General features: G+C 45.9%; 1 protein-coding gene across 1 annotated transcript in view; it reads right to left on the bottom strand.

Annotated features, from left to right (window-relative positions):
• The window catches only part of MYO16 (myosin XVI), a 440,032-nt gene that overhangs the window by 204,834 nt on the left and 208,091 nt on the right, over window positions 1-27,107 (bottom strand). The window contains exons 15-17 of the mRNA XM_072976531.1: window positions 25,936-26,041; window positions 19,624-19,741; window positions 10,392-10,539 (exon numbers count right to left, since the gene is read on the bottom strand). Coding sequence (XP_072832632.1) covers window positions 10,392-10,539; window positions 19,624-19,741; window positions 25,936-26,041 — 372 coding nt within the window. The remainder of the gene's footprint in view (window positions 1-10,391; window positions 10,540-19,623; window positions 19,742-25,935; window positions 26,042-27,107) is intronic.

Here is a 27,107-nt window from a genome sequence, read left to right as displayed (position 1 = left end):
CACTCACTCACAGCATCTTGGGTTCAATTTACGGGGCTACAAACCCTGACAACATCTCACACAGCTTAGCTGGGGTGCCGGCTGGGCAGATGGATGGAGCCAGCATCCTGTTCACAGGAGTTCTTTCTGTGTAGAAACACAGAGACTACTGGGTGTATTTAAACATGTTTTGGCTCTCTGGCCCTAAAGTGATGGTGGAAGACAGCAGAAACTCTTCGCTTCCTCTGAGATTCTGTAAGGAAGCTTCTGGCATCAGGAAGTGCTCAACTGCAAAAGAGATGTCCGTGTCGGAAGACAAGAAAACAAGCCTGAGAATGAACGCCGTGGGATTCGCATTGGAAAGCCCCCGGCTATGGTAAATGACAGCCCAGACGAGGAAAGCCGGGGCACCATTTGGAAAGTCTAGTTTTATCTCAAGCATGAGCAATAATTTGGGGGTTAAGGGTAAGACGTTCTCAGTGACTTCAGTTAAACGGGCACTTTCATGTGTTCCCCAGTTAACAAGGGTTGACTCGGAACCTAGTCTGTTCCAAGACAAGTGCAGACACTTTCAAAGACAAAAACAAGGGATCTTAAACTGTCCTGAATTCTGAGAATTCTGAATCTGCAAGAAAGAGCAGGGCTAGAGAAGCCAGAGGGCTGGGCGGGGAGGGGCGGGCGCCCCAGAGCGGCCAGAGGTCCCGTCTCCCTTCCCCCCCTCCAGCCTCACTGGGAGTGAGATCCCGCAGCCCTCGGCGGTCTGCCTAATCCAGAGCGCTCCCCTCCAGCGACCAGCAGCCCGGGCTGCGCAATGATCCTTCCAGAGGCCAAGACTGTGAGCAACACTCATTTCCTGCACTATCTCCGCTTTGTTATCAGTTCCCCTAATGCCTCACATTCCCTGTGTCTGAGTCGCTCGTTCCAAACCACATTTACCTGCTCCCTCTGGTCCGCACGCATCCTCCCAGAGGCCCCTGGTACCAGGACGGGAGGAGCAACTGTGATCCAGGCCCTCGGGGGCCCCAGCCTCTCCTCGCGGGTCAGAGAGCTTTTCTCTGGGTGCCGTGGTCCTTCTGTGGTTCCTTTGCAAATGTTTCCACTGGGTCTTTCACCTGTTATTTGGAAATCAGGGTTTGAGAGGCAGAAATGTGAGGTGCTTAAGAGCGGCCCCTGAGCTCCTAAGATGTGATGGGGTGACGGGCTCAACCTCGTCAGGCTGGGCTGTGGACAGTGTGATGATGCAAGCTCTTAGCGTGAGTAAATGTTGGTTATTATGATTTTAATTACACCTCCCACGTGCTTTCAGATTCCACTGTGGATTTACAAGAACAGACAGCATCAGCTTCAAAGTGCTCCTTCCTGCCTGTCCGGATGCAGCGTCAGCTCTGTGTGCACACGTGAACGCAAGTGTTTTATCATAGGGTTCCACATAAATATCCACACCGCGTTCTCAGTGTCAAAACCCACCCTGTAATATACACAGTGCACGTCTGGTTTGAACTAACAGAATCCGCCGGAGGAGACAGATGACTGGGAACAAGTCATGCATTCCAAACTCTTATAGAGGTCATCCTCTCCTGTGATTAAGCAAGCGCAGGTTTTTGGACTTAAAGAAAATCTCCATTTTTTCCCTACGCTAGCTGGGACAGAAAGACAGAGCATTTGAAGCATTCCAGTCGGTTTTCCGCCCCGGGGAAGATGTGAACAGGAAGTTGCCCAGACGTGTGCAAGTTCTGCCCGGGGTTCCACCTTCCTTCGAAGCTGGGTAGCAGTGCCGGGACACTCTCCGTGGGAGAAGCGGGTGGCGGGGCTGGAGGGGGGCCCTCCCTCTCCATCAGCACCGGCTGCGGCCCCGCCACCCTTCTCCCTGCACCTACTCTCAGCCGCCCGTGCTTCTTCACAAAGGCTGTGCTGATTTCCATCAAAAGATCCCATTACGTTTCAATCACTGAAGTGAGTAATTCATCACGGTGACGAGAGAATCAGGTCTACTTGCGCGGCAGGAGTTCTGGAACATCCCGGGCGGAGCTGGGCGGAGGCAGAGATGGAAACTGGGGGGAAGCCGTGCCCAGACAACAGCTCTTCTAGGAGACCTACAGCTCTGACACTGACGCGCCATTTTTTTTTTTACTTAATTTTTATGTGATTTGGGGGGGGTAATTAGGTTTATATATTTATTTATATGGAGGTGCTGGGGATTGAACCCAGGACCCCATGCACGCTAAGCACGTAACTTGTCACCGTTTTCATCACAATCACTCCCTCTGTTGTAACGGCTTCTGTGGGAACAAGCCTCCTGCACGAGCAGGAGCAGTGTGGCTGGGCTCCGAGCCTGAGCGGTGTGGCTGGGCTCCGAGCCTGAGCGCTGGGGGCGGGCACGGTCCTCACTCACAACCCTGCCCCCAGGTCAGTGCTGCTTCACGGAGGAGCCAAGAGAAGCACAGAGAGGTTGCACGGTTTTCCCAAATTGCCCAGCCAGCACGAGGCGGGGCAGACGGTGTGCTTTCAGCTAAAAGTACTGTTTTTAGCAGCTCGTACGTATTTGTCACAGAACGTTTACGACATGCAAAAGACAGCCACCCCGGTATGGAGGACAAGTCCCCCGGATGTCAGCCGGTGCGGGACCTGACTTCACAGGCTGCACAGGCACCCCTTTGCTAATGAGATTTGTGTGCATCCATCTGGCAATGTGGCCGTATGGACGGGACAGAGGACAGCACCTTACCTCACACTGGGTGGTGTCACCCCTATGCTTCCTGTGAATTACAGGGGAAACTGGGAGATCACAGGGGAGGGTGCATGTGGACAGCACTGGAAAGAGATATCTTTGTGGCACGTCTCAGAAAAACGGGAATGGTCACTGAGTCAGGGAGGGCATGAGGCCGGGCTGGGCTGGGACGGGGGGGACGTTCATCTGGGCTCTGAGCGTGAACGCCGTGGCAGGCCTGTCGCAAGGAGGCGGTCCCTCCACTCATGACCCGGAGGGAGGCCAGTGAGCACGGCAGTGTGGGGCCCCAAGTGCACGGAGAGGAGGAGCCCGGCTCGCGGGGCAGGGACACGAGGAGCCATGACCCACCGTATCCGCCGGGCAGACACGCACGGACGGAGCTGGCAGAGGGTCGCACTCAAGAGTGGGATGCTGTTGGCTTCAGTCACAGGTTTTGGGAAGAAGCAAACAAATTCATGCACACATTTAAGTCCCTCTAAAATGGCAGTGGCGACACCAAACACGACAAGGCGGTCCAGCCTGCGGGAACCACACCTCCACTTACAAATGGGTGATTCTCACCACCCTTCCCTGTTTGGTGTCTCGATACAGTTCTTCATAACGTAGAACACAATACAATAACTTCTACTTGTAAAGAAGAAACAATTTTAAAGGCAGAGAGACAGAGACAGAGAGAGACTGGGAAGGAGGGAGAGCTGGGCACGGACAGGTCCTCCTGGTGGACATGGAACCTGGTGGAGGCCTTTTCTGTGACCATTTGCCTTGCTGTCCTGAGGACGGATGATTACTGCCATGTTTTCCGACACATGCAAACTACATCCTGTAAGCCACAGCCCCTTATCCTGAACTTTTAGGGAAAAATACGTTCTTTTATTCATATATACATGTGTATATGTATATATATGTACATATACTTGGATTTTTGGATTTTGGAAAGTTGATCTCCTTCACTCAGCAAACAACTAAGTTTTTTCACGTGACTGATACTCAACTCCGTCCCCACAGGTGACCATCCACAGACAGACTCAAAGAACAAGTTAACAATCACTGCCTCTGAATTCCTTGAGGCCTGGTCTGCTCTGCTGCCTGGCACCAAGGCAAGGAGACTTCGTGACAGGAGGGAACAGCAGCATTTCTTAAAGATTCCAGAGGTTTTAGAGTTAAATCGGAATTTACCGAATGCTAACCTGCCGGGCATACAAGGAGTGGACTGGGGAGGCACACAGAGAAGCTGTGCAGACAGGACACAGGCCTGGCCAGGAAACAGAGGTGAATCAAAGAGTCAGCACCTGTGTTCACGTGACGAGCAGAGACGGGAGGACACTGGGGAGCATGGTATCTTCTTTCGGCGCTGGTGCCGGGGAAAACGGACACAGTCAAACAGGAGGTTCAGGACCAGAAACACAACTCGGGAAACAGCATAACCGTTTAGATATGCTGAGAAGAGGCACGCTTTCATCTGTTTTCCCCAAACTATGACTGTGTAGACAACGGCATTTTAAGTTTATATGTCAGAACAGAGTGTCTGTTTCTAAACTATAAGCACTGCCATCATTTCTCCCAAACTCAAAAACAGCTGTCAGTAGCAGGAGGCTTGAGACCGACCACCAGCTCTGAGTCACCGTGCCCCCATCTCCTTCCTGCGTGGCCTTGGGCAAGTTATTCACCCTCTAGTTCTCAGGGTCCTCATCCATAAAACAAGGACAATATTAGTATCTACCTCAAAGGGTCATTAAAGAAATTAAATAAGATAATCCAAGTAATTACTGAATGTAGTACCTGGCACTCAATAAACATCAGTGCAATATTTAATGCAGTCTTAAAAGGTGGTTTCTTTTTGTTTTCTACGTGCATGTATGTACGTATTTTCTATGTACATATGGGTGTGCATGTTTATTTACACACCCTCAAAATTTTAACGATGCTACTATTATTAAAAATTAGAAGAAAAGAAGAGTTAAGCAAATGATTTTCTTGCTGTAGTAGAGACAATAAAGTGTATCTGTAATGCAAATTCATTTACTGTATGGAATAATTTTAAAACTATTCACACAAATAATTGAGAATTGAACAGACTGAAGTTCAAACATCACCTCTGCTCCACGCTGGTTACTTAACCAAGCAACTGTAGTTTTCAGTTGCCCCAACTGCAGCGCGAGGAGGTCAGCCACAACCTCCCACCGTTACCGTAGGTGGACAAAGGTCTCTATGGAAGATGCCCAGTCGAGGAAAGGAAGCACAACAGAAATGCAAAAGCTCCACCAACACAAACAACGTGCGTCACCATGTAACACACGCTGGCCGCTGAAAGGTAAGGGAGAAATCTGAATTTCTGAGACTTATTCAGATAACAAAATTCTCGTATACTTGCTATTAATAATATTGTAGATTGGATGAATCACAACGTTTTAATCTTTAACCTCCTCCAAAGCTGGTTTTGGGGAAACATTTATAAAACAGAAATTATATGGAAACATACTGCAATCTTTATCTGCAGGCCTTTTGCAATAAATTTACCGTCTTCACGGTCCTGTGTAGGCAGCTATCTGACCCACTTGGTTGGAAAACCAAGCTAGTGAGCTGGGCCACAGTCTCTCAGCAGTGGCAGAGCTGTGCGTGTTCCCCGGTCTCCCGGCAGCTGTGTTCTGGCGGGGGGCTGACCCTCCCTCCAGGCAGCTAGGACCCGCCTGGTTGTCGGAGCGTCATCGTGGAGGGAACAGGCTCTGCGTGGCTGTTTACACATGCCCAGGTCTCCTTCCCCCTTTTTCAGTTAAATAGCTCCCCCTCCTACTCATGGGCCAAATTTCCCTACCCTCTCGTCTCGACCCAGGGGCAGGGCTGGGCGGCCACGGTGGCCTGTTTGAGAAGGAAAGCTCTGGCTTCCGTGCAGAGCTCCTAAGATGTGGGCAGTTAGGGCGCTGCGTGTCAGACGCCTCTCCGTGTCAGAAACACAAGCCAATTACAGCAGGTGTGTGTCTGTGTGTGTGTGTACGTGGGATCGCACACGCACTCAGGAGAGACAGAGAAACAGAGACAGAGACGGAGAGAAAACCCAGAGAGACTCCAGCACTTGCGTTCCTGGATTTAGCTATCTGATGGCTAACCTTACCCCCGTCTGCTCCTGTTCTATGACCCTCTGAGTCTTCTTTCTTTTTTTCCCTTAAGTGTGTGAGAGCTGGGTGTCCGACACTAGCAATCGAAGAGTTCTCATAAACAGAAAACTTGAAGCCAAACACACCTGGGTTTGGAGCCCGGCTCTTCCGTTTACCACATTTATCCACTGAACATTCGTGAGGGAACTGCATATCCCGGCTCCGCATCTGCTACAAACTCAGTCGGGGGCACCGCAGCTCCCCACTCTGCTGCAGGCTCTGAAGACGGGCTGACGGGCTAGTGCGGCGCCGCGTGTCCACACTCCCGCCTCTCCCCTCTCCCCTCTGGGGCCGACATAAATCAAGGCCAGAAGGAAGGAAGAAAGCCTGGTGGCTGCTTCCTGGTGGCTTTTCCAGGTGAGATTTACCTGCCATTCACAGAGGCAATCCAACCCTCTCCACGCTTTCCACATAACCTTCAGCTAGGGTGAAGAATCTCAAAGTCTGTCTTCTGCTACTGGATGAAGAAATGGCCCTGAGTTGCTCTGTATGGTAGCTGGAGGGGACAAACTCTAGCAGGCCCGGAGTCAGCTTCGCTTAGCCAAGTGCGAGCAGGAGCGAGCTCACAGAGCTGACCGTGCACTCTCCCTCTCGTTTTCTTTAAAACGTCCTCGACGTGAAGATGTAGCGGCTGCAGATGCCGTTTATAGGCAACGTGGCTGTGGAGGCAACACGGGGACGAGGCTAAGAGTCGCACTTGGCTCCTGGGGGGCCGCTCGTCTTCGTGTCCTGGGCCACCCGATTCACCTGCTGCCTGGGCACAGCGAGGATTCACCCAGCAGGGCAGACGGGCGCTGGGAGAGGGCCAGGCCTACGGGAAGTGCTGCATGAGCTGCATGCATTACGGCTGCGACGATCAGATAGATAATTAATCACAGAATTAGCTAGAAATGGACCGTAATGTCTCCTGCCTCCAACCTTTGTCTCTGGAGCACCTTCAAGCTTTTTTATGCCTGAAATTCGTGGCTGAGTAGATATTTTATTATATCACAAAATCATGAAAAATCATCCACAAAGAATATTTAAGTTCACCCTGAGGTTTTTTTTTTTTTTTTAATTATGTGAGACTTTCTCAGATTCAGCTCAAGGTGTGTAATAAATCCTTAGCAGAAAATGAACTTTCACTGAGAGTTAATTGCTGTAGCGTCTTGTGACAGGTGTACTCCGGGCAGCGCTCACAAGTTCGAACACTCGGTGAGTCAGAGCTTCCTTGCGCTAACACACAAGGTTAGAGGCGGGTCACACGCGCTGAGTCAAAGCATTGCTTGCTCTCAGCGTATAATTCAAAACCTGCCCTTTGCTGAGAATGTTATTATGCAGCGCCACCATCATTTCCATCATTAATCAATATGAAAGGAGATTAGGAATAACTTCTTTGGATTTCAGAGCCCTGCTGGTCCGGGACTAAACTCGTAAAAGCTGTTAAAAGTAGGTTGAACATAAGCAATTAGTAACTATTTCTAATTTTCATCACAACTCAATTCCCTGGAACATAAGCTACATTTATTCCCCAGATGGAATGTTAATATCACTTAAAAAATCTGAAATGAAACTTGAAAAACAGCCAGGAGACGCAGAAAAGGTAAATCATTTGAAGAACCGTAAATAAAAAAGAGACCCTTAAAGATGGCATTTTTTTTTCCTCCCTTCAGTCTGACTTTGTGGAGAGTGCGCCATCTAGTGGGAATTCTCAATCAATGCAATCTCATTGCAGCGGCGAAAACGTTGGAGACCTGGAGGCTTCTTTCTTGCTGCCCCTGTTTGAACAATCTGTCCAGGAAGAGCCCGTGCAAAGCGCTATAAATACCGGACTTACGCAGGCAGCACAGGAGCACAGGACGTCTGCACCACTGCTATTCTATGAGCAAGAATGCTGTCTGCTTGCTCCAGACACCGTTCCGATTGTACAAACAAGGAAGTATTTTTAGTGTATTTAACACTGAAATAAGCCTCGATACATTTTTCATGTGAGACTTCGAAAACTTTTAGTTCCAAAAACAGAATCAAGGTTTTTTTGTTTTGTTTTGTTTTGTTTAAAAAAAAAAACCCACTCTTTGTAGCTTTAATTACAATAGCCTTAGTTACAAAAATACTTTCCTCTCTTTGGAGCTCTAATCACATAACATTGGCTATGCCTTCAGCTCACAATTACTGTTACATGTTTATTTTACGTTTCACGCAGGTAACGAGTTGGTCGTAATAAAGACAAAAGATGCATTTGAAGAAAACAGGCTTCATTGTTCTGTAAAGTTTGCTCTAAGACTCAGCTTACCTCATCAAATTTCAAGACCCACTGCGCTGTGGAGTCACTCGAATAAACAGAGGGATATACAGATGATAATGCAGGGGCTGATTTGTTCTCCTTAATAGAGATGTCCACATCTTTTTAAATAAAATCAGACAAGTAGGTGTGGTGATGATAATGATTTTGTGTACGTATATGAACAGTGATCTCGTTTACCTATGAGCACTGATTTAAGGAGGAAACTTGGATCATCAATTTGTGGAAAGCTAACAAGTTCAAGTTTATACTACCGATTGTAAACAAGCGGAACAATTTCCAAAATTGTGGTCCTTAATATACGTAATTACTAAACAAAGATTATACCCCAACTCAGATTCAAATATCATACAAACGTGAGCCCCTCCAGCCTCGCCAGCACCGTGAAAGTGACAAAACGCACCAACGTTGCACCTGTTAGAAGGCTCACGTGGCGCAAATCATGAAAGTACTGTGAGAGACAATGCACTATAGCTTGCAAAACAGCTCGTTTTATCAGCAAAGAGAATCCTGCCCGTGCAATTCTCATCGTACGAATGTCCCAGAGGGTATTGTTTATGAATCCGGAGTGGCAGTCCACATTTTTATTGAGGAATGTTGTTTTGCGCCCATTAGATATTTATAATTCATTTTAATAAAATAACTTCTTTGTTCCAGGGACCTGAATTATTCATGATTTTGCTGAGTTCTTTCCTGTTGCAGCGTCTCACAAAGCAGCCCCTGACGTTTGACTTTCTAAACAACTTAAGTGATTCCAAACTCTCTTTCGCAAAGAGAAACGGATGTCAGAACTGAGGTCAATAAAGAAATGCTTGCTTCCCCCCACACGCGCTCACGCTTCAGAAGGCGGGTCCAGACCCCAGAGCAAGAAGTCGGATTGTTCCTCTGCCTGGTGGGCAAGATTGCTGCCTCTAACCTCCGGTGGCGCTGGGTCCCCAGTGCCAGGCACACGCACGCACGCGCACAGACACGCAGACACACCCTCTAAACCAACCGTCGGCTCCCAGCTTTGAGCTTCTGCCGGCAGGAAAGATTAGGAACGCAAAAATCCAAGACTTCTCTTCCTCGCAGGCTACCCTGAACCCCCACCCCCTGGTTCCCAGTCTGACGCTTTTCCTCCCATTAGAGACGTTCCGTGTAGAAAAACAAAGTTACTTCGGAGTAGCCGGTCTTCTCAGCACTGCTGCTGTGTAATACACTCACTCTGGTGTAAACCTCTTCCTAGTTCTGGGTTTGGTTTTCTCCTTTATGAAATGAGAGGAACTGATAAACATTTCTAGTGCTCTGGTAGCTCAGAATTTCTATTTTTTTAAATCCCTTTTGTCCAGGCTGTCATGCTACAATATTAGTGCTTTTTTCTTCTGAATTTGTTGTTTTGGGGGACAGTAAATCTCCAGACAGTCTCTCCCTTTGAATGAAACACAGTTTTGACAAGGCCTTCTCAGCATCTTGACTGCCTGTCTCCTATTCAACATGATAAACTATATCTACACTGTTGGATTCAATATCTTCAAGCAATTGAATAAGCCTTGTTAATAATGTCACAGTAAGCGAGAATAGTGGCAACCCATTCCCCTCCCCCAGCCCCACACCCACCATCACCCACCCCCCCAGCAAGGGGGGCCACAGGAGTTGTCCCGCCCCTTCCCCAGCAGGCCTTCATCATGCAGACCCTCCATCAGGCAGCCGGCTGAAATGCACGCACTGCTCATCACTCCTCCGCTCTCTGCCTTTGAGACCCTTCATCTCCACGGCCATGCTATGACCAAGGCATTCTCACTTGCACAAATGCCTTCTGCCTCCCGTGCAGCACACCAGCCCCCTGGTTTACGAGGGCTGTTCATCTCAAGCCGTGGTGTAACCTCATCTGTTACTAGTGAGTAACAATTGATCAAATGTTATGTTCCATTGTTTCAAAGGACCACAAAATGAGGAATGCATAACTAAAGTCACGTACAAAATACTCAAAGGAATAGAAAAGCTTATATATGCACTAATTCTTTATTCTGATCTGAAGACTAGGAAAATAGAAACATAAGTTAATACGCACACATGAAACCTCACCTAAACACTCAGTAAATGGTTACAAGCCCGCTATACAGATGGTTTTAACCTAACAGTATACCCAATCATTCTCCTAAAAGAAGTCACCATTTCTTCTCTGAAGAAATAAGAAGAAAATCTAAGACTGCTAAAACACTATCACAGTTTGAAGGCAGATCAACCAAACGAAAAATACGGAGCCACTTACCGATGAGCACGTAAGTTACCAAGGTGCAGCGCGTGCTTCTCCTCAGCGGATAAGCCGTCCATCAACAAGTAGAAGATGAGAAAATTGCTCTGGCCGAGGGGCTGTGAGACAAGCCTGGATTTCTCCAGCATATACGTATAAATTCTGGCTGGTTAAGAAAGGGAAAGTGATTCTGTTAAATGGCATTATTGGTTTCATTTCCATAAATTTGCCCATATTATTTAGAAGAGATATTAATGCAGCTCCTTTGCAAACAAGGCCTTTTCCAAACAAATAGTAGACTTTATTCTTAGAGAAATTTTTTGGTCCAGAAAAATTAAGCAGAAATTACTGAGTTTCAATACATCCTCTCTCTCTTCTCACCAACGAGGTTTCCCTGTCATTAACATATTAGTGTGGTACCTTTACTAAAATGAATGAACCAATATTGATACACTATTATTAACTAAAGTCCATAATCTACATTGGTGTTCACTCTTCGTGTTGTACAGTTCCATAGATTTTGAGAAATTGATACGTCATCTGTCCGTTGTTACAGTATCATATAGAATATGATCAGTGATCCACCCTCCAGCCCTCCCTCTCCCCTAACCTCTGGCAACCAATGATCTGTTTACTGTCTCCATAGTTTTGCCTTTTCCTGAACGTCAGATGATTGGAATCACACGGTATGTGCTCTTTTTCAAATTGGTGTCTTTCACTTAATGATATGTATTTCAGGTGGTTTTCATTTTTTGTCTTATTATGGCTTGATAGTTCATTTTTTATTAGTGAATAATATTCCACTGTATGAATGTACAACAGTTTGTCTATTCACCTATTATAGGACATCCTGGATGCTTCCAGTTTTTGCAATTACGAATGAAGCTGCTATAACCATTTTGTCTACGTTACGTTTAGATGTAGTTTTCAGCTCAGCTGAATAAATGCCAAGGAGTGTGATTCCTGGATCATAAGTAAGAACATGATTAACTTTGTACGAAACTGCCAAACTGTCTTCCAGAGTGGCTGCACCGTTTTGCATTTCCATCAGCAGTTAATCCTTGTTCCCGTGGCTCCACATCCTCACCGGTGTTTGGTGTTGTCAGCATCTGGGGTTTTAGCCATTCTAACAGGGGTTACAGTGGTGTTTCACTCTTTGACTTGCGTTCCCTAGGTGACGTGGAATGTGAAACACCTTTTCATATGCTTATTTTGCACTTGTCTTCTTTGCTGAGAGGTCTTTCCAGGTATTTTGTCCATTTTTAAAATCGGGCTGTTTGTTTTCTTACTAGTGAGTATTAAGAGTGCTTCGTACCTCCTTCCCGGCCGGGGGATGAGTGGTGTGTCTGTGGGCAGCGCACACCCAGTGTGAAGGTGTCCGGCCGTCTTCCGGGTTTGCTGTGACCTCACGGGTGTCAGTAGGACCAACACCTAACATTCATTATTTTGGTCTTCTGCCTTTCAACACTCCATAGGTGAAAAAACAAAAAGGAACAACATCATAAATATACATCGGAATCTAGTTCACAGCAGCTGAACAGCGACAGAAGTGTGCAATACAGGAGTCACAGCCTTGTGTTCCTTCAGAGACAGGGCTGGAAACTCAGAAACCCGTGCTAGTCAGAACTTATGGCTTTATGTCTGTCTGCAGAAGATCCTACTGTTTCCGGAGTACTCTGTTCATTTCAATTTAGGTTTATCTTTATCAGTATGAATGGTCAGTAAACAGTTATGTATTTCAATTTTAAATGCAACCGTGAATTACTATAGTTTTCCACTAGGAAGTAAGAATTCATGGTCAACCCTTTTTTGGGGATCATTTAGGAGTCGTTCTAGAAAGGCAAATGGATTTAATTTTCCATACATTTGAACTATAAACAATCACGCGTAATGGGTCTGCTGATAACTATTTGAGAGCCTAGCCTCTAAATGCCACAGTGTGAGGTCTCCCAGTTTTAGTTTCATACAGCAAACCGACTGGAGCAGACCCACCCCTGCAACGCTCTGTCCCTGTATATTTTGTAAGTGGTCAGTTTAGCCGGTCCGAATGATTATCAGTACTTTGAAACAACTCAGAATTAATAAACTAATTAAGAAAAGCTGTCTCATTGGATACTGTCTAGAAAGGTTGTCATAAATGCTTAAAGAAACACTCTGCCAAAGTATGCCTTCAACAGGGACGTTAAATTCCAAAGGTGACGGTGAAATTCAAACGAGGTGGCACAGCTTCTCTCCCATTTCTCCATGGGTATTCAATCAGGTGGTGACTTCACGCTGAGGTCTTAATTGCCAAATTTTCTTTCCTTCTTTTTCTTCTTAAGCAAATTTCTTGCCGAAAACATTTTCCGTTTCTTATTAATAATATTAACCCCGAAGTAATGACCTGCTCAGAGGAATAGTTTAAAAACTCTGCGCACACAGGAAATGAGCTGCCATGGCCGTCTCTGCTGCCACTTTCCGGCCCTCAACCAAAGCAACGCCAGGTGAAGACGGGGCTGAGCGCTGGCCTCCGACCGCCATCTGCACTCAGAGCGGGGGCTGGCCCCACGCCCGCGTGTCCCAGCCGGCGCCCAAGCTTAATTTAAAGCAGCATGCAGAGCTAATCCAACCCCACCTCAGAGCGACTTCAGTGCCTTTCATCTTTCAGAAACAGCACGATCAGTAATCACCCTAGTTAGTGCGTCTCCAGCAGTGAACGAAATTGCTGTGGATGAGCAGAATTCTGAGCAGTAGAGTTTTGTTTTTTAATTATATCTTGAAGAAGCGTTTAGATGGAAGAAAACACGAAACAACCAAAAATTCAAATTTCTGTGAGACTCTAATATTCTTCCCAATATGGAGCCTTTTTGTTGTGTCTGAAATGAAACTGGAATAATGGAAGGGAAAACGATAGAGCTGGAAGTCAAAGAGATTTCTGATGCTTTCATGCAAGTGTCCAGGCACAGAAAATTTACATTAATTTTTTGACTTCTCAAAATTTGTATATTTGAAAAAACTCCTATCAGAAACATTCTTGACTGGCCATATACTTGTGATTCTCCATCTTTCCAGAAATATATGTAAGTATGTTTCTCAAAAAGTTTTGGTAAATATTTACGTCTGCAGATTATAAATACTGTGATATGCAGTTTAAGTTTTTTATAGCGCTGAACCAATTTTTGTTAAATACGAAAGGAGATGGAAGAACTAAGTCCCCTCTCCCTTGGCACCCCGACCACTGACGTCCAGAGGCCTCCAGCCCCCACATCTCACCCAGGTGCTTATAGACACACGACCCCTCAGCATCTCCTCCCGGAAAGCCCCACCACGCCCAGCCCACAGTCACCTACAGCACATCACTGGTGACTCAGCACAGTGCGGTGGTCTCTCTCTCGCACCTCGGCACTCACTCCTCTTGACTTCCTTATCCACCATCATCAGTGCAGGGTGGTGGTAAAAGCGAATGATGCCCCAACCAGGAGTCCGAAGTACAGTCCCAGTCCCGAACCTGACACGGAGTCTCCATGTCCCTCCTAACTTCACCTTCCCCATCGGAAGTGGGATGAGAAGCAGCAGGGTCCTCGGCTTGCGGTGACTCCAAGAGGAAGGAACCACCGTTCAAGCGCCTGCTGGGTACCGGGCCCTGCGCCAGGTGCTTCTAAAACAGTGGCTCACTTAAATCCTGTGGCAGCAGGACCTTCCACACGTAAACCCAGGGGGCTCATCTCCAAAGCCCAGGCTGTTTGCACTGAAAGGTGCCGCTCTTCAAAGGAGATGCGGTCATTTAGAGCACTCTGAAGCCGCTGACAGGCCAACACAAAGGACGGTTGATGACGACATCAGTGAAGATGGTTTGTCTACTGGAAAGTCAAGTTTTGAAAAATGAAAGGCAAAGGTTTTAATGTGTTTTCCATCTCGTTTGTGTTCACTCGAAGGCTTAAGTTCCCCAAGCGGTACATTTACTGGAAGACGTCTCCGATTGTCAGTGAGCTTCGGTGCCCACTTCGATAGACTCGGGTGTCCTCAGGCACAGAAGACGCAAGGAGCCCAACCTGCTCCACTCCCCACACGGGGGCCCTGGCCCCCTGCCTTGCGGACCCCCAGCGTGTTTCTGTCTGGCCCATTCCCACACTCAGGAAGAAGACAAAAGTTCCAGTCTTCACGTACACGAACTCTAATTATGAAGGGAATCAGCTCTAAGTGAAAAAATAGCCCAGAGTGAAATACTGGTAACTTCCCTCACGTACTTCACACTCAGCGACAGCGCTCCTCCCTGGCAGGAACGAGCTCACGAGGGCTTTTCACAGCCCCCTCCCTGAACCCAGTGATGCTGGCCTCACTCCAGGTGACGTCACAAGCCACGCCTCCGAGTCATTCACCCAGCAAGTGCTTAACGTGCGCCCACTACGCGTCGGGAAGGGCAGGACCCCTCCACCAGCAAACTTCCATCCCAGAGGAGAGGCAGGCAATAGCCACGCTCCCAGGTGCTGACAAGTCCTGAGGAAGACACGCGGATGGAGGCGTGGTCCAGGGCGATGAGGGCGGAATCGAGGGGGCACGTTAGAGAGAGGGGCTTGGGGAAGAAAGAGCGGTTTCCTGAAGAGGTAACTTGAAGCCATCATAGCAGGGTAACCACTGAAAAGAGACCAGTAGTGAGTGTGGCCAGTGACCAGGAGGGGAGGCAGGGACCTCGGCACAGCGAAGAGGAGACGTGACGCTCTGGTGTCAGGGAGCCGAGGGGCTCACGTGGACCAGTGTGGCCGGCGGACGTGGGCCATGGGGGACGGGGGTCTGCAGGGACACTGACGATGGAGGGCCGAGTGTCCCTCATAGGCTCGGGTCACAATGCCACCCTGAAAGGATGGGTCCCGGTCCCAAGTCTGAGCCGGGGCTGCCAGGCTGGAGGTGACATTCTGACAAGATCAGATGGATTGAGAGAGAACAGCCGAGGCGTAAGCACACGCCTGACAGCACGGCTGCCTTACGTGTCACTGAGCCACCAAAGCATGTTACCTTCTCAGTTACTACTTATGCAGGTAAGTGAGGCGATGGCATGAAGAAAAGCAGTTCTGAGAACCAGAAAAGGTGAGCCGGTCAGTGTCCTTTGAAGGGAAGGGGGTTACAAACGAGGGTAAACTTAGAAAACGTAGGGATGTGGAACTTCACTGAGAACCTTCTGGCCCCAGAAAACCCAGAGTATGCTGTCCTTCCACACGGAAACCAGTGTGTTCCCACTGCTGGGCAGCCCAAGGGCTCCAGGAGGCTGATGCACAGCGGGGCGGCTGCGCTGGGTCAGGGGGACGTCCGCGAACAGTGGAGGGGGACAGAGATGGGACGAGGCAGGAGGAAGCCAGCATATTCCACTGCCCGTGCGTGAGTCACCTGAACCCGCTGATGGGTGAGTCCCACGAGAGCCCGGGTGTGTTACAGCCCGGATGCGTTACAGCCCGGATGCATTGCAGCCTGCAAGTAATGATGCTTGCTGATGCGGGCAGGCAAATTATCCAACCACAGGATGGCAGAGCACACTGCAATTCAATTCTTGGCACAATGGCAAGAAGCAGACGTCGGTCTCCAAAGACTTAGTTGTTGACGCTTTAGTGGATCGCATTCAGTTACGCAGTTGGTACTTCTCAGCTCCTCTTACTGTGTGACTGGGGCGTGTGCGCACCGGCATTACTAAGCAGGTAGGAAAAGCATCAAAACCCCGCTTCCTGGGATGTGGTGAATTTCTCAGTCCTTCAATCCGTGTTTTGAGAACACTATTCTCTTTGATAATAAATATCCCAGAACGGGAGATGACATTATCGCCAGACAAGTGGTCTGGTGGGTGGTTAGATTTATTTTGGGTAAACGGCACGTGTCCGTGGCCAGGAGCGCAGTGGGACTGCACACCACCTGGTCCTATGCCATCTCTACCAGGACTCCCCTGAGGCCACCCTGTAGCTAAATGGAGGGAGAGTGATGACGGCTTTGTGCCAAGTTCACGGTCACCTTCTCAGCACCGTCTTGATCCATTTCACAGTCAGAGGCAGCTCCAGTAACCCGTTCACAGCTTCTATTATGAGACTGAGAAACGGTCAAATTCAAAAGCAGTGTATTTCTGAGTAAGCGGCACAACGCTGCTGAGAGGAACGCTGCAGAGCGAGACGTCTGCTCTCTTAATCTGAAAGTTGGAGAAAGAGGCTCAAGTGACGCTCACAGGACCCACAGCCCGGAGGCCAAGTGCAGGTTCCTCCCCGAAGCCCCCGCCTTCTCCACGCCGGGCTGCCTCCCACGATCACAACGGCTTTGGGACTCGGCCTGGTTCACGAGGAGCAGGTGACTTGGGAACGAGCCGACTCAGAAGCTCTCAATCACCAACGCTTCGCAGCACGAAGAGCACATCCTCGTGCTCAGGACCCCCTTCTCGGGGGGGACAACATTGGAAGACACTTGTCACATTTCCGTGAGTCTCTTGCTTTGCAGTGTGAACATGTTTCTCTCCTTCCAGGCTCACCCAGACAGGGCACTGGAACGTTCACTCTCCTGGTAAACACTGTGAATGCAGCCCTTACTTTTCCTCTTAAAAATGGGGAACAAAGAATTGAACTCCCAGTCCGAGCTCTTCAGACCCCCACACACGTGTGTTCCAGGCATTACGCGTCCTTTAGTGTAGCTCGAGCTAGCACCAACTTTATACATTTGTGTCAATATTACAAGTGGTTTTATTCTTAACATTAAAAAAAATAGATAAAAACCTCCTCAAAATCATTTTTCCAGATTATAAAAAGAACACAGCAGGAGGCTGCTAATCAAACGCAGGAGACAGGAACGGAACTGGGGGTGTTAACGGGGGGGCCAGGATGAGCAGGACGACATGGGGAGGGGAGGATGCTGGCGGGCGCGGGCTCGGGCGTGTGCGAGGCTGAGCGCAGACTGCACGGCGCGCACAGCCCTTCAAGGATTCAGAGGGCACTTCGGGACCTGAAGGTGCCTCCGGCTCATCCGTAAGAATGTGTGTCAGCCTGTGTCCCGGGACGCAGCCGGCAGGGGCGGCCGGGGTGGGGGGTGTATCTGCGGGTCTGATCACCTGAAGCTCCGCGGGGCTGCCTGCATCCGCACCCGGGCTGAGCAGAAGGCTTCGGGCCTAAGCGTCCTACTTCTTTACAGAGCATACGATTATTTTCTAAATTAACACTCCAGCAGAGGACATGTTAAAGTCTATCCAGATAAAAAAATTAAGTTGGTGGTGGCTGAGACCCCCAGAAGCCACTTACTGTCCCTCCGTCCTGGTAAAGGGAACATTGAATCAAGGACAAGCGCCACCTCCTCCTAGGACCCTGGCGTCCGGCTTTGGCTAGAAATGCGCCCCTCAAACCTGTGCGCATACGGATCGCCAGGGGATCCCGTCACAGAGCCCCAGTCCTGAGGTCTGCACTGGGGCCTGGGGGTCTGCACTTCTGACAAGCCCCAGGTCACAATGGTGGAGGGTATCTCGGGTCATACAGGGGAGCAGCGAGGGGCGGAACGTGCACCTTCTGGAAATTCCCCAGCTCCCAGCATCTGTGGCTCAAACCACGGGTCCCTGAAAGCTCAGGGGAAGTGGTGCTCACAGTTGAAGAAGTCAGGCTGTGCCCCCACCTGGAGGGACGTTCTCACTGGGGCGTTATAAACAAGGATGTGAAAACCGGAGTTCAAGGCTCTAGACATTTCTCCTCCAAGGTTTTCCTAAAATGGTAGACCTTCAAGCAGCGCTCTTAGCCATGGATTAAAAAAGAAAACAAAATCTTTCCTGTTGCAGAGTTTAACCATCTAACTTCCACGTCTAAAATTACCTTTTCTTTCTCCTTTCATACATATTATATATATATATACATTTTACCAAATTTCATTTAGCAAGAATGCGATTTTGATATATATATTTACTGCAAAATATAGGTTATTTGTTTCTAAATTATGGTCAAAATTTGTCTCCTGAAGGGAAGTTAGGGTAACTTGAAACACCAAATAAAATTGATTTCTTTCAAAGATCATTATAATTAGCCATTGTTTGGGTGCTGACAGTTGTTATAAAAGTTTTCAAAATTCCTCCAAGTAGATTCAGGCATTCTATTTACAGTTGTATTCATGTTATTAATTTGCATGGATAATCTGTTTTGATTTGCAAGACATAAAATCCTAAGAGAATTCTAAATTAGTTGAATTTTACCCAATGTTCATAGCAGTGCTACATACAATAGCCAAGACATGGAAGCAATCTAAATGTCCACCAACAGAGGACTGGATAAAGAAGTTGTGGTATATTTATTTATACAATGGAATACTACTCAGCCATAAAAAATAAAATAATGCCATTTGCAGCAACATGGATGGACTTATTCTAAGTGAAGTAAGCCAGAAAGAGAAAGAAAAATACCATATGATATCACTTAATGTGGAATCTAAAAAAAAGAAAAAGAGACACTAATGAACTCATCTACAAAACAGAAACAGATTCACAGTAAACAATTTTATGGTTACTGGAGGAAAAGGGGTGGGAAGGGATAAATTTGGGAATTTGACATTTGCAAACTATGTATAAAAATAGATTAAAAAACAAATTTCTTCCATATGGCACAGGGAACTATATTCAATATCTTGTAATAATCTTTAATGAAAAAGAATATGAAAATGAATATATGTGAGTATGTGCATGATTGTGACATTCTGCTGTACACAAATTGCCACACTGCAATTCACTGTACTTCAAAACAATGTTTTTAATAAATAAATTAGTTGAATTTTAAATTAGAGGTTTTCATATACATTAAATATTTAAATCAAATAAACATTTCTGTTTGGGTTTAGTTGGGTCATTATTTTGATGTTTTTTTTTAATTTCAATCATTTAAAATACAGATTCAGCTTTATTTATAATAGGACTCAATGTGTGTTGTATGAAGTAATTACATGTCAAGTTATAATTTATTTTGTGTACCTGAGTTTGTTTCTGTGTCAGCAAGTATGGTTCATTTCAGCTAAATGGTTTGCTTTCATATTACACAGCTTATACAAAAATTGTCTTGAAAGGTTCATCTTGCTTATAAGAATATTTCTCAATTCACAATAATTTTAGAAGTCATAACTTGACGCCTTGGGTAGGCATGTTGACACCCCCAGATACACACACACGTTCGCGCACACGAGCACACATGCACACACGCAGGACAGTCACCGTTGCTGCCACGCTGATGTCTCTCTGCCCTCTTCTGGCGGCTCCTAACTCTCCCCGCGCTAATTTTACACTTACCTCCCGTTAAGTGTTTTCTCCTCTCACAGAACTGTAGCTCAAAATACTTAATAAAGCAGCTGGACAGGTCGTTAAGCGTGGTCTTGGCATGTCCAAAGGCTTCCAGGATGCATGTGACCTGCAGCAAAGGGAGCATTTACTGAGCTACTCTTTTGTTTAAATAGAACTGGGTGGCGACAGCAAAGAGACAGGAGTACTCCGTGAGCCCAGAGGCTCCCCACTGTTCCCACAACTCAGCCCTGGATTTTAAGGTCACTCTTTCCTCAGCTGCAAACCACTAGCATCCTCCCTCTCAAATGGTAGCCAATGGTAACAAGATGATGACACACTGAGGACGTGACTCCCTCCCCTCAGAGTAAGTGGAGAATGATGACACCGTCTTCACACACACACCCCTCAGCACACGCCCTTTGGTCTTTGTAACCTGAACACTACAGGTACTCCTGCGGCTTTGGAGGGAGGGGTTAGAGTTAATCTAAGCAACTGTCAGAATTTCTTTTAGAAATAACAAATTCACTCAAACATTTGCTTATCACTTCTTTGGACCCCGTTTTCACTTTGCCACATACTCTTTCCCACCCGAGCCGCTGGGTAACCCTCCCCTGCCCTGTTTTTGCTTCGAGCCAACCATCCTCCCCGTAGGAGCAGGGGTAGGAACCCCAGGCGAAGCCCTCTGCCCCAGGGTCTCACGGCGACAAGCTCCCTGTCAGAGACGGGGAGTCACAGCTGGAAAGTGCCGTTGATGCAGCTCCTCGGGGCAACCTGGCATCTGAGACTCTTCCTTAACATATTTCCTTAGAAGTTGATTACAGAACAAATGTCATTTCCTCTCACAGTTGAGTGTGCCTGTGATAATGATGATGAATAAGCAATTCTCCCCAAAGTATGAAAGTCTGGATGGTTCAAAGGTTTTTTTCTGTATCTTTCAACTTACTGATACGTTAAGTGCAGTTCCCGCATCAGCCACAGAGGGGCACAATAATACCTCACTGATACACTGGGTGCTACTTGATAATTTCTGATGATAGTACTTCTGGAGAGCTTTATTCTAAACAATAAAAAACTCTGCTGTTACTTTTTAAACTTCCTGGATACTGCTCTAAAAAAGGTATTCAATTCACCTGCAAGTATTTCGTATTTTGAAAGATTATAAAACAACACTGATGCTAATCACAAATCAAAGTGCTAAACATTGTGGTAATGATGAAATAGATTAAACTGTCTGTTTTTGAAGTTTGAACTTTTGGAGAGAAACACTGACTCTTTACAGAAACCCTATGATTTAGGTCTTTTTATAATAACTTCATTTTAAAGATCTTAACAGTGAGCTGATAGTAGTGAGGTCAGAAATGTTTCTGAAAAAAAATTGAAATAGTATTTATATAGGCCCTAGTTTTTGTTTTTTCCCCAATAATTTAATATAAAAAGATGGAAAATTAATAGTGTAATTATATCACATTTTAAACCTTTGTAATATTACATTAAATAGTGGTTTAAAAATTCATAAAAAGGAATAGAATAAAATGTTTAAAATATTTTTGCTTCTGGTTATATTGGTGTTGTATCTGATAGTATGTTAACTTTTTACGATTATAGAAAATGAATATGAAAGATAATTAATGGCACGTGGCCCAGCAGAAAGTACAGGGTAACGGTTCCACGCGTGTGCTCGGGGGTGAGAAGCTGCCACCCCCACAGTCCAGCTCCGCTAACGGCAAATTAGGCAACACTGAGCAAGTTTCATAAATTTCCAAACCTCATTTTCCTCTGTTCTTTCACTGGTTGTCAGAGTCAGGTGTACGAAGCACTCAGCCTGGTGCCTGGCACATGGTAAGTACTCAGCAAATAACAAGGGTTAATTTTGCTTTCGTCAGTAATAGCAGAGAACACTTAAGCATTTATACTGTACTTACTGTGTGCCAGAACTCTCTCTGTCCATCTGTATACGTGTGTGCAAACATGTGTGAATTATATGTAACTGAATATACACATAAATATGTATGCATGTATATGCGTATATGTGTATATGTAGCTTCTTTTAATTCTCACAACATTTTATAGAAAAGAAGATTGACAGATTGAGTCAGTTTCCCAAGAGTGTGTATATAGTGAAGCTGGGACTGAAACCCAAGCCATCTCTTGCAGAATCGGCTGTGTTTAATCACTGTATCAAAATAACAATAAAGACATATTGGGCAGAAAACTAATATAAAACTAAAACCACTGGACAAAATATAAACACATGGCATTCTTTCATTGTGCTCTGCTGGTCCATAATCCAAGAGTAAAACACTGGTTACACTGAAAGAATCAGTTTTTTATCTGTAATTATCCACTTGGCCAATAGGTGGCACTAAACAAATATGTTGAGAGATGCAAAATTAATACTGTTCTGCTAACGTTAAAACGAAATCATGAGAACGTTGTGCGGTAATAAAACTTTAAGTAAAAGTATAGGCAAAGGGAAGTCAGTATATATTTCCTCAGTATTTACTGATTCACGTCTTTATTGCCATGATTTGTATCTAATTACATTGTAAATTTTTTCTATAAAATTTTAATAGTTCTGCCACTAACAGTGATGCGCTTTTACCCTGTTAGTGGTTAACCTACTGCATTTTCTCAAAGTAAAATCTTGTAACCTCCTCAATAAAAAATAATGGCTTAATCAAGCTGGCCCCATCACTCTGCTGCGTGAAAGCAGTTGCTCAAAAAAGTTTGTTTAAGTAACTTAAAAGAAATTGAACGTGTCTTACAGCTGAAACTCATTTGGGCAAGAATTAGTGAAGAGTTCCAGGCAATTGTTTTTTGTGCTTTTTTTTTTCCGCAAAAACATGATATTTATTTTCCAATAAACCTACTGCATGGAAAGTCCCTGCTTCCACAGTTTGAAATTCCCACACGAGGACAAGAACAACAGCCTCTTAACTGATCTCAGCTGTTCTGAGATCGTACAGGGAGACCAAGCCGAGTCTGCAGGGGCGGGACTCAAACCCCCGCCCCTGGGTGACGCGCACTCCGAAGCCCCCCGCAAAGCCAGGATGCCAGCCTACGGAGACTTTCAAGGCAGGACAAATGAAGTGTAAGATCAAAATCCAGAAATATCACAGCTGTGTGGCCCTTAAAATGTGTGTATTCCCGCATTAAAATGACCAAAACTCATCTCTGGCCCTCAGGGCGGGGCTCTGCATCACCCTCTGCCACCAGCTCAGCCTCTCTCTGCACCGCCCATCTCAACAGCATGGAACTTACAGACGGCCAGCTTCCTCCTAAATCCCCTCATTTTTGTGTTGTTGTTGTTTTTCCCCATACTCCAAATAGTAATCTCTGATTGATAAATCTTTAATGACGCCAGGGACGTCACCAGCAGGAACGCGTCCCCTGCTCCCGGGCGTGTCAGGATTCGCGCTGCAGACGCGCCCCTCGTGTCTTTCCCTTTGTGTCTCTGTGGCTTTTCTGCTATTCATTCTTTGGTAACTGCTCATCAGAATGGCCTTCAATGACTTTTTTCTCTAAGATCCAGGGCTAAATTGTTTGTTCTGGACTCAACCAGTATCTCCCAGTGGAAGATACCATGCGTCTGCTTGCACGTGGCATCACGTGGCAGTGTCACGCCCCGTGTCTGCCGTGTGGCACCGCAGAGGGTGTCTCACCATCTGACTCAGCTCACTCGCATCCCTCCTCGCAGGGCTGCCTGGCGAACGGCCCTGCCCTCTTACCCTGCACGGGACTGAGAGCCTTGCACCATGGAGCTTTGCGTACCAAGGGTGTTCTTTTCTGCTCATCTCCTGAACATAATCTCTTTCATGCGGGAAGTAGCAGCCCACCTCTTAAATGTACACAATTGCACGGAACCCCAGTGATGCTACAAAGATTTACAGTCAATTCATAAATTTTTCCAATGTTCGTGTTTTAGTACAGCTTATTCACTTGGGTTTCTACGCAAAAGCTGCGGCTGGATAATTTTCAAGAACGTCTTGTCACTGAAGGGAATGCATGTGGACGATAATTTAAATGGAAACCAAAAATAGTATAACTGGCATGAAGTTTAAGACATACTCAAACCTGAGACTACAGATCACTTAGTTATGACGTCCTTAATTTGCCATGAGAAATAAACAAAACGAACAAATGAATTAGAAAGGGTCTTCCTTGAAATTTGCATTGACGTTATAACCTTGGTTCCCAGATGCTGATTGATTTGGAAGAGTTATGGCTATCTTACCCAAAGAAATGCAGCCTAGACTGCATTCACTTAAGCGAAAATGCAAAGTCAATTTACATGAAGTAATCTACAATGCATGTTAGAAAGCGCGTAGCCTGCTCTTCTTCAAAGGGTTGTTTTGATAAATGAGTGTTTCAGTCTCTAATTTACGTAGAGACTATTATTTCTGGGCACTACAATTAAGCCCATAGACCCTGTTATTTTATTAGTTAACCTGAGTCTATTTTATAACCGTGTTGATCTATAGATTCTCTAACCCTTAAGTGTCATTAGTCGGTATATTGCAATATCTGAACAAAGTCTCTGCTCTTCTTCCCAAGTTGACCCAAAATGATGAATTACTTTAAGCTGTGCTGCAGGGTTGTGAACTCAGTATAGAGCTCAAGCTTAATAAACTGTTACGAAATAAAGTCATCAGTGAACACACACGATTCCACAGACACATGCGGAACGGAGTGCTCATATATTCTTTGTAAAGCGAAAAATCTCCAGAATCAGGCATATGCTTGGGAATATGAGCAGATTTCATTTTAAGGCCTTCTTATTCAAAAGTAGAAAGTATAAGGACATAACATTTATCTGTCAATTAAATGTAAGCTCCTCTCATTTTTAAATGAGGAATCTGATAGTAAAATTCCCAGAATATTGCCACGTAAACACACTGAGGCAGAAATAACGGACCTGCAGCTACAAGATATAAAGGGCAGGTGGACACAAAAACGAGCAAAAATTACACAGCTTCCATCATGCGATGATAGGTTTCTAGATTGTTACTGTTTGGACTTTTAGATGGCATTGTTTTAGGGAATGCCCTGACATTAACAGCAACTGTTTTTACTCCACTGCTACCAGACACTTTTAAATATAAAATTGATGAATGAAATGCAGGTGTCTGTCTGCAAAGAGGTGTGAGGCAAGGCCCATGCAGGGCAGATCCTGGAGGAGCAAGGCCTGTAAATCTAATATCATAATAATTGCAATGAGACTGCGGCATCCTATTTGCAAGACCTCACTTGAACTTCACACCGAGGGAGCGTGTACTGCTATAACTTGGCCTGCCGTGTGTGTAATTTTTTTTTTGTCAAGGAAATGATATAACAAGGGCATTTTCTTGAATGTCATGCAGAGTGTGTTGACTTATTTTTAACAAAACTTATATTCTTTTTATATACATAAGGAACTGAACATAATTTTGATACATAAATATAATGGGTTTTTGGCCCAAGGCAATGAAAATGAAAATTTTTGGATAAATATGACTTCCTTAATCTTGGCCAAAAAAAAAAGATTATTTTTTACAAAAAGGAAGAGAGAAGATTCCCACTGTCTGAACTAACAGCAGGTTAAGACAGAGCCCAAGAACATGACGGCGGTTGTTCTGTAAATCACACACACACTCACCAGGACTTACTGGGTCCTGATGACATACAAATGGCCTGTCCTCCTTAAGTGTACGTGATTTCATTAGAGTCAGTGAGTCTGGGGAGCCTGGGGTAATTAAATGTTTCCGAGGTGTGAAAATAGTAGCTATTTTATTCTTGTGTTCATTCATTCAGCACATAGAATCGAGCTCCTGCCAGGACCAGGCTCCACAGCAGTGTGTATGAATCAAGGCACAGGAACCCGGCAGCCACCTGAGACACCGGCTGAGTAAAGGAATAAGCCAATGAGACCCCACGGCCTGACGCGGGGGGGACACGTGTTCAAAGGCGGCCTCAGCTAGAAGAGGAGAGCAGGGAAGTCGCGCTTCACGGCCAGAGGAGAAACCAGCTCCATCCTTGAGGGAACCCAGGTGCCCTTGGATGGGATCTCGAGGGAACAGAGTCAGGCTGGAACCGTGTGGAAACAAGAGAACCAGCCCACTCGCAGGCGCCTCCCTGAGCAACATGTCTGAGTTCCATCGTGTGAAATCTGGCCTTTCCCTTGGCTGCTGAAATAGGCTGTAATGGTTCCTCACTGACCCCAGACAGTATTTTAGGACCATGAAGTAGGCAAATAAGGTGTCTTCAAACAAAAGCAAGTGTTACTGCAGATAATTTAAAATTCTTCTGGCCTCCCCATATTCCCAACCCAAAGAGGAAACTTACGTGTTTAAATTTGGAATCGAACATAGGCCTGCTGGCGCCAGACCTACAGGTGAGGTGTCTCGTTATCTGTTTGCTGGCTTCGGACTTTCCAGATCCTCTTTCTCCACTAAAAGAAGACAGAGAAAACACAAGTTTATTGTTTTGGAGAATGTGGTAAAAAAATTAAACAACCAGAGATAATTCTCAGACACAAAAAAAGTGAGGAAATGACATTAACAACTTTTAATGAGATTATGGTATCAGTTCAACTCTCCCATTCGATTCACTCAAGCAAAACATTTAGTAAATATATTCGACAGCATATATGTAGCATATGTGTGCTACACTGTATACACTCTACTGCCCTAAGTGTACTGTGAATAAATAAATGTGGGCGTGTGTGTTTGTATACACACACTACACTGTTTTAGATGCTGGGACTACAAATGAACATGATGCAATTTTCTGCCACCCAACATCCTACAGAGTAGAACCACACACGGTAGGTGGGTTATAGCAGAAAGGCCTCAGGCTGCAAAGAAAGACCCCCCACTAAGTGAGGTGGCCGCCAGGTGTCGGTCCTCCACATTGGAGACGCACGTGTGCCACAACCACAGGCGCTGGCCTCGTTAAACATTTCTGCATCTTCCAGGAAAGATGTTACATCTTCCTTGGAGAAGCCATCCTTCTGGGCTTTCCTTCTTTCTTCAAAGAGCAATCAAGCATGCAGCTCCTAAAACTAAGCAGGTCAGATGGCAGGCGTGACCAGGTAGGCAACGTGCCTGGCTTTCAGCAGATCCTAAATCAGCCCGTTCCGTCTTGAGGTCCCTGTCAGTTTTGACAGTTCCTGTTTTCCATTTCCCTTTAATCAAGGAACAAGTACAGGCCACACTTGTTTATTTACAACGACGACACTTTTGGTGTTCCCCAGGCATACGTCCCCACTGATTTAATTTATCTAAATAGTAATTGTACTGCAGTCCTGAGACCAGACAATGCAGGGTTAACATAAAATTGCAACACAGTAATTATTTATGCCAAAGTAGTCGATATAAAATAAGGTTTTTACTGTATCCAGATGAAATACTCATAAAACCAATGTTTATTCGTCTGATAGCCAAAAGTTGAAAATATATATAAAGCTTTTTCCTAGGGCTCTCTCAGGTTTCTCCCTTGAACATTCATTCTAATGG

Source organism: Vicugna pacos, chromosome 14, assembly GCF_048564905.1.
Source record: "Vicugna pacos chromosome 14, VicPac4, whole genome shotgun sequence".
Classification (NCBI taxonomy): Eukaryota; Metazoa; Chordata; class Mammalia; order Artiodactyla; family Camelidae; genus Vicugna; species Vicugna pacos.
The sequence above is the reverse complement of the archived record's forward strand: the minus strand, read 5'-3'. Positions and strand labels throughout refer to the sequence as shown.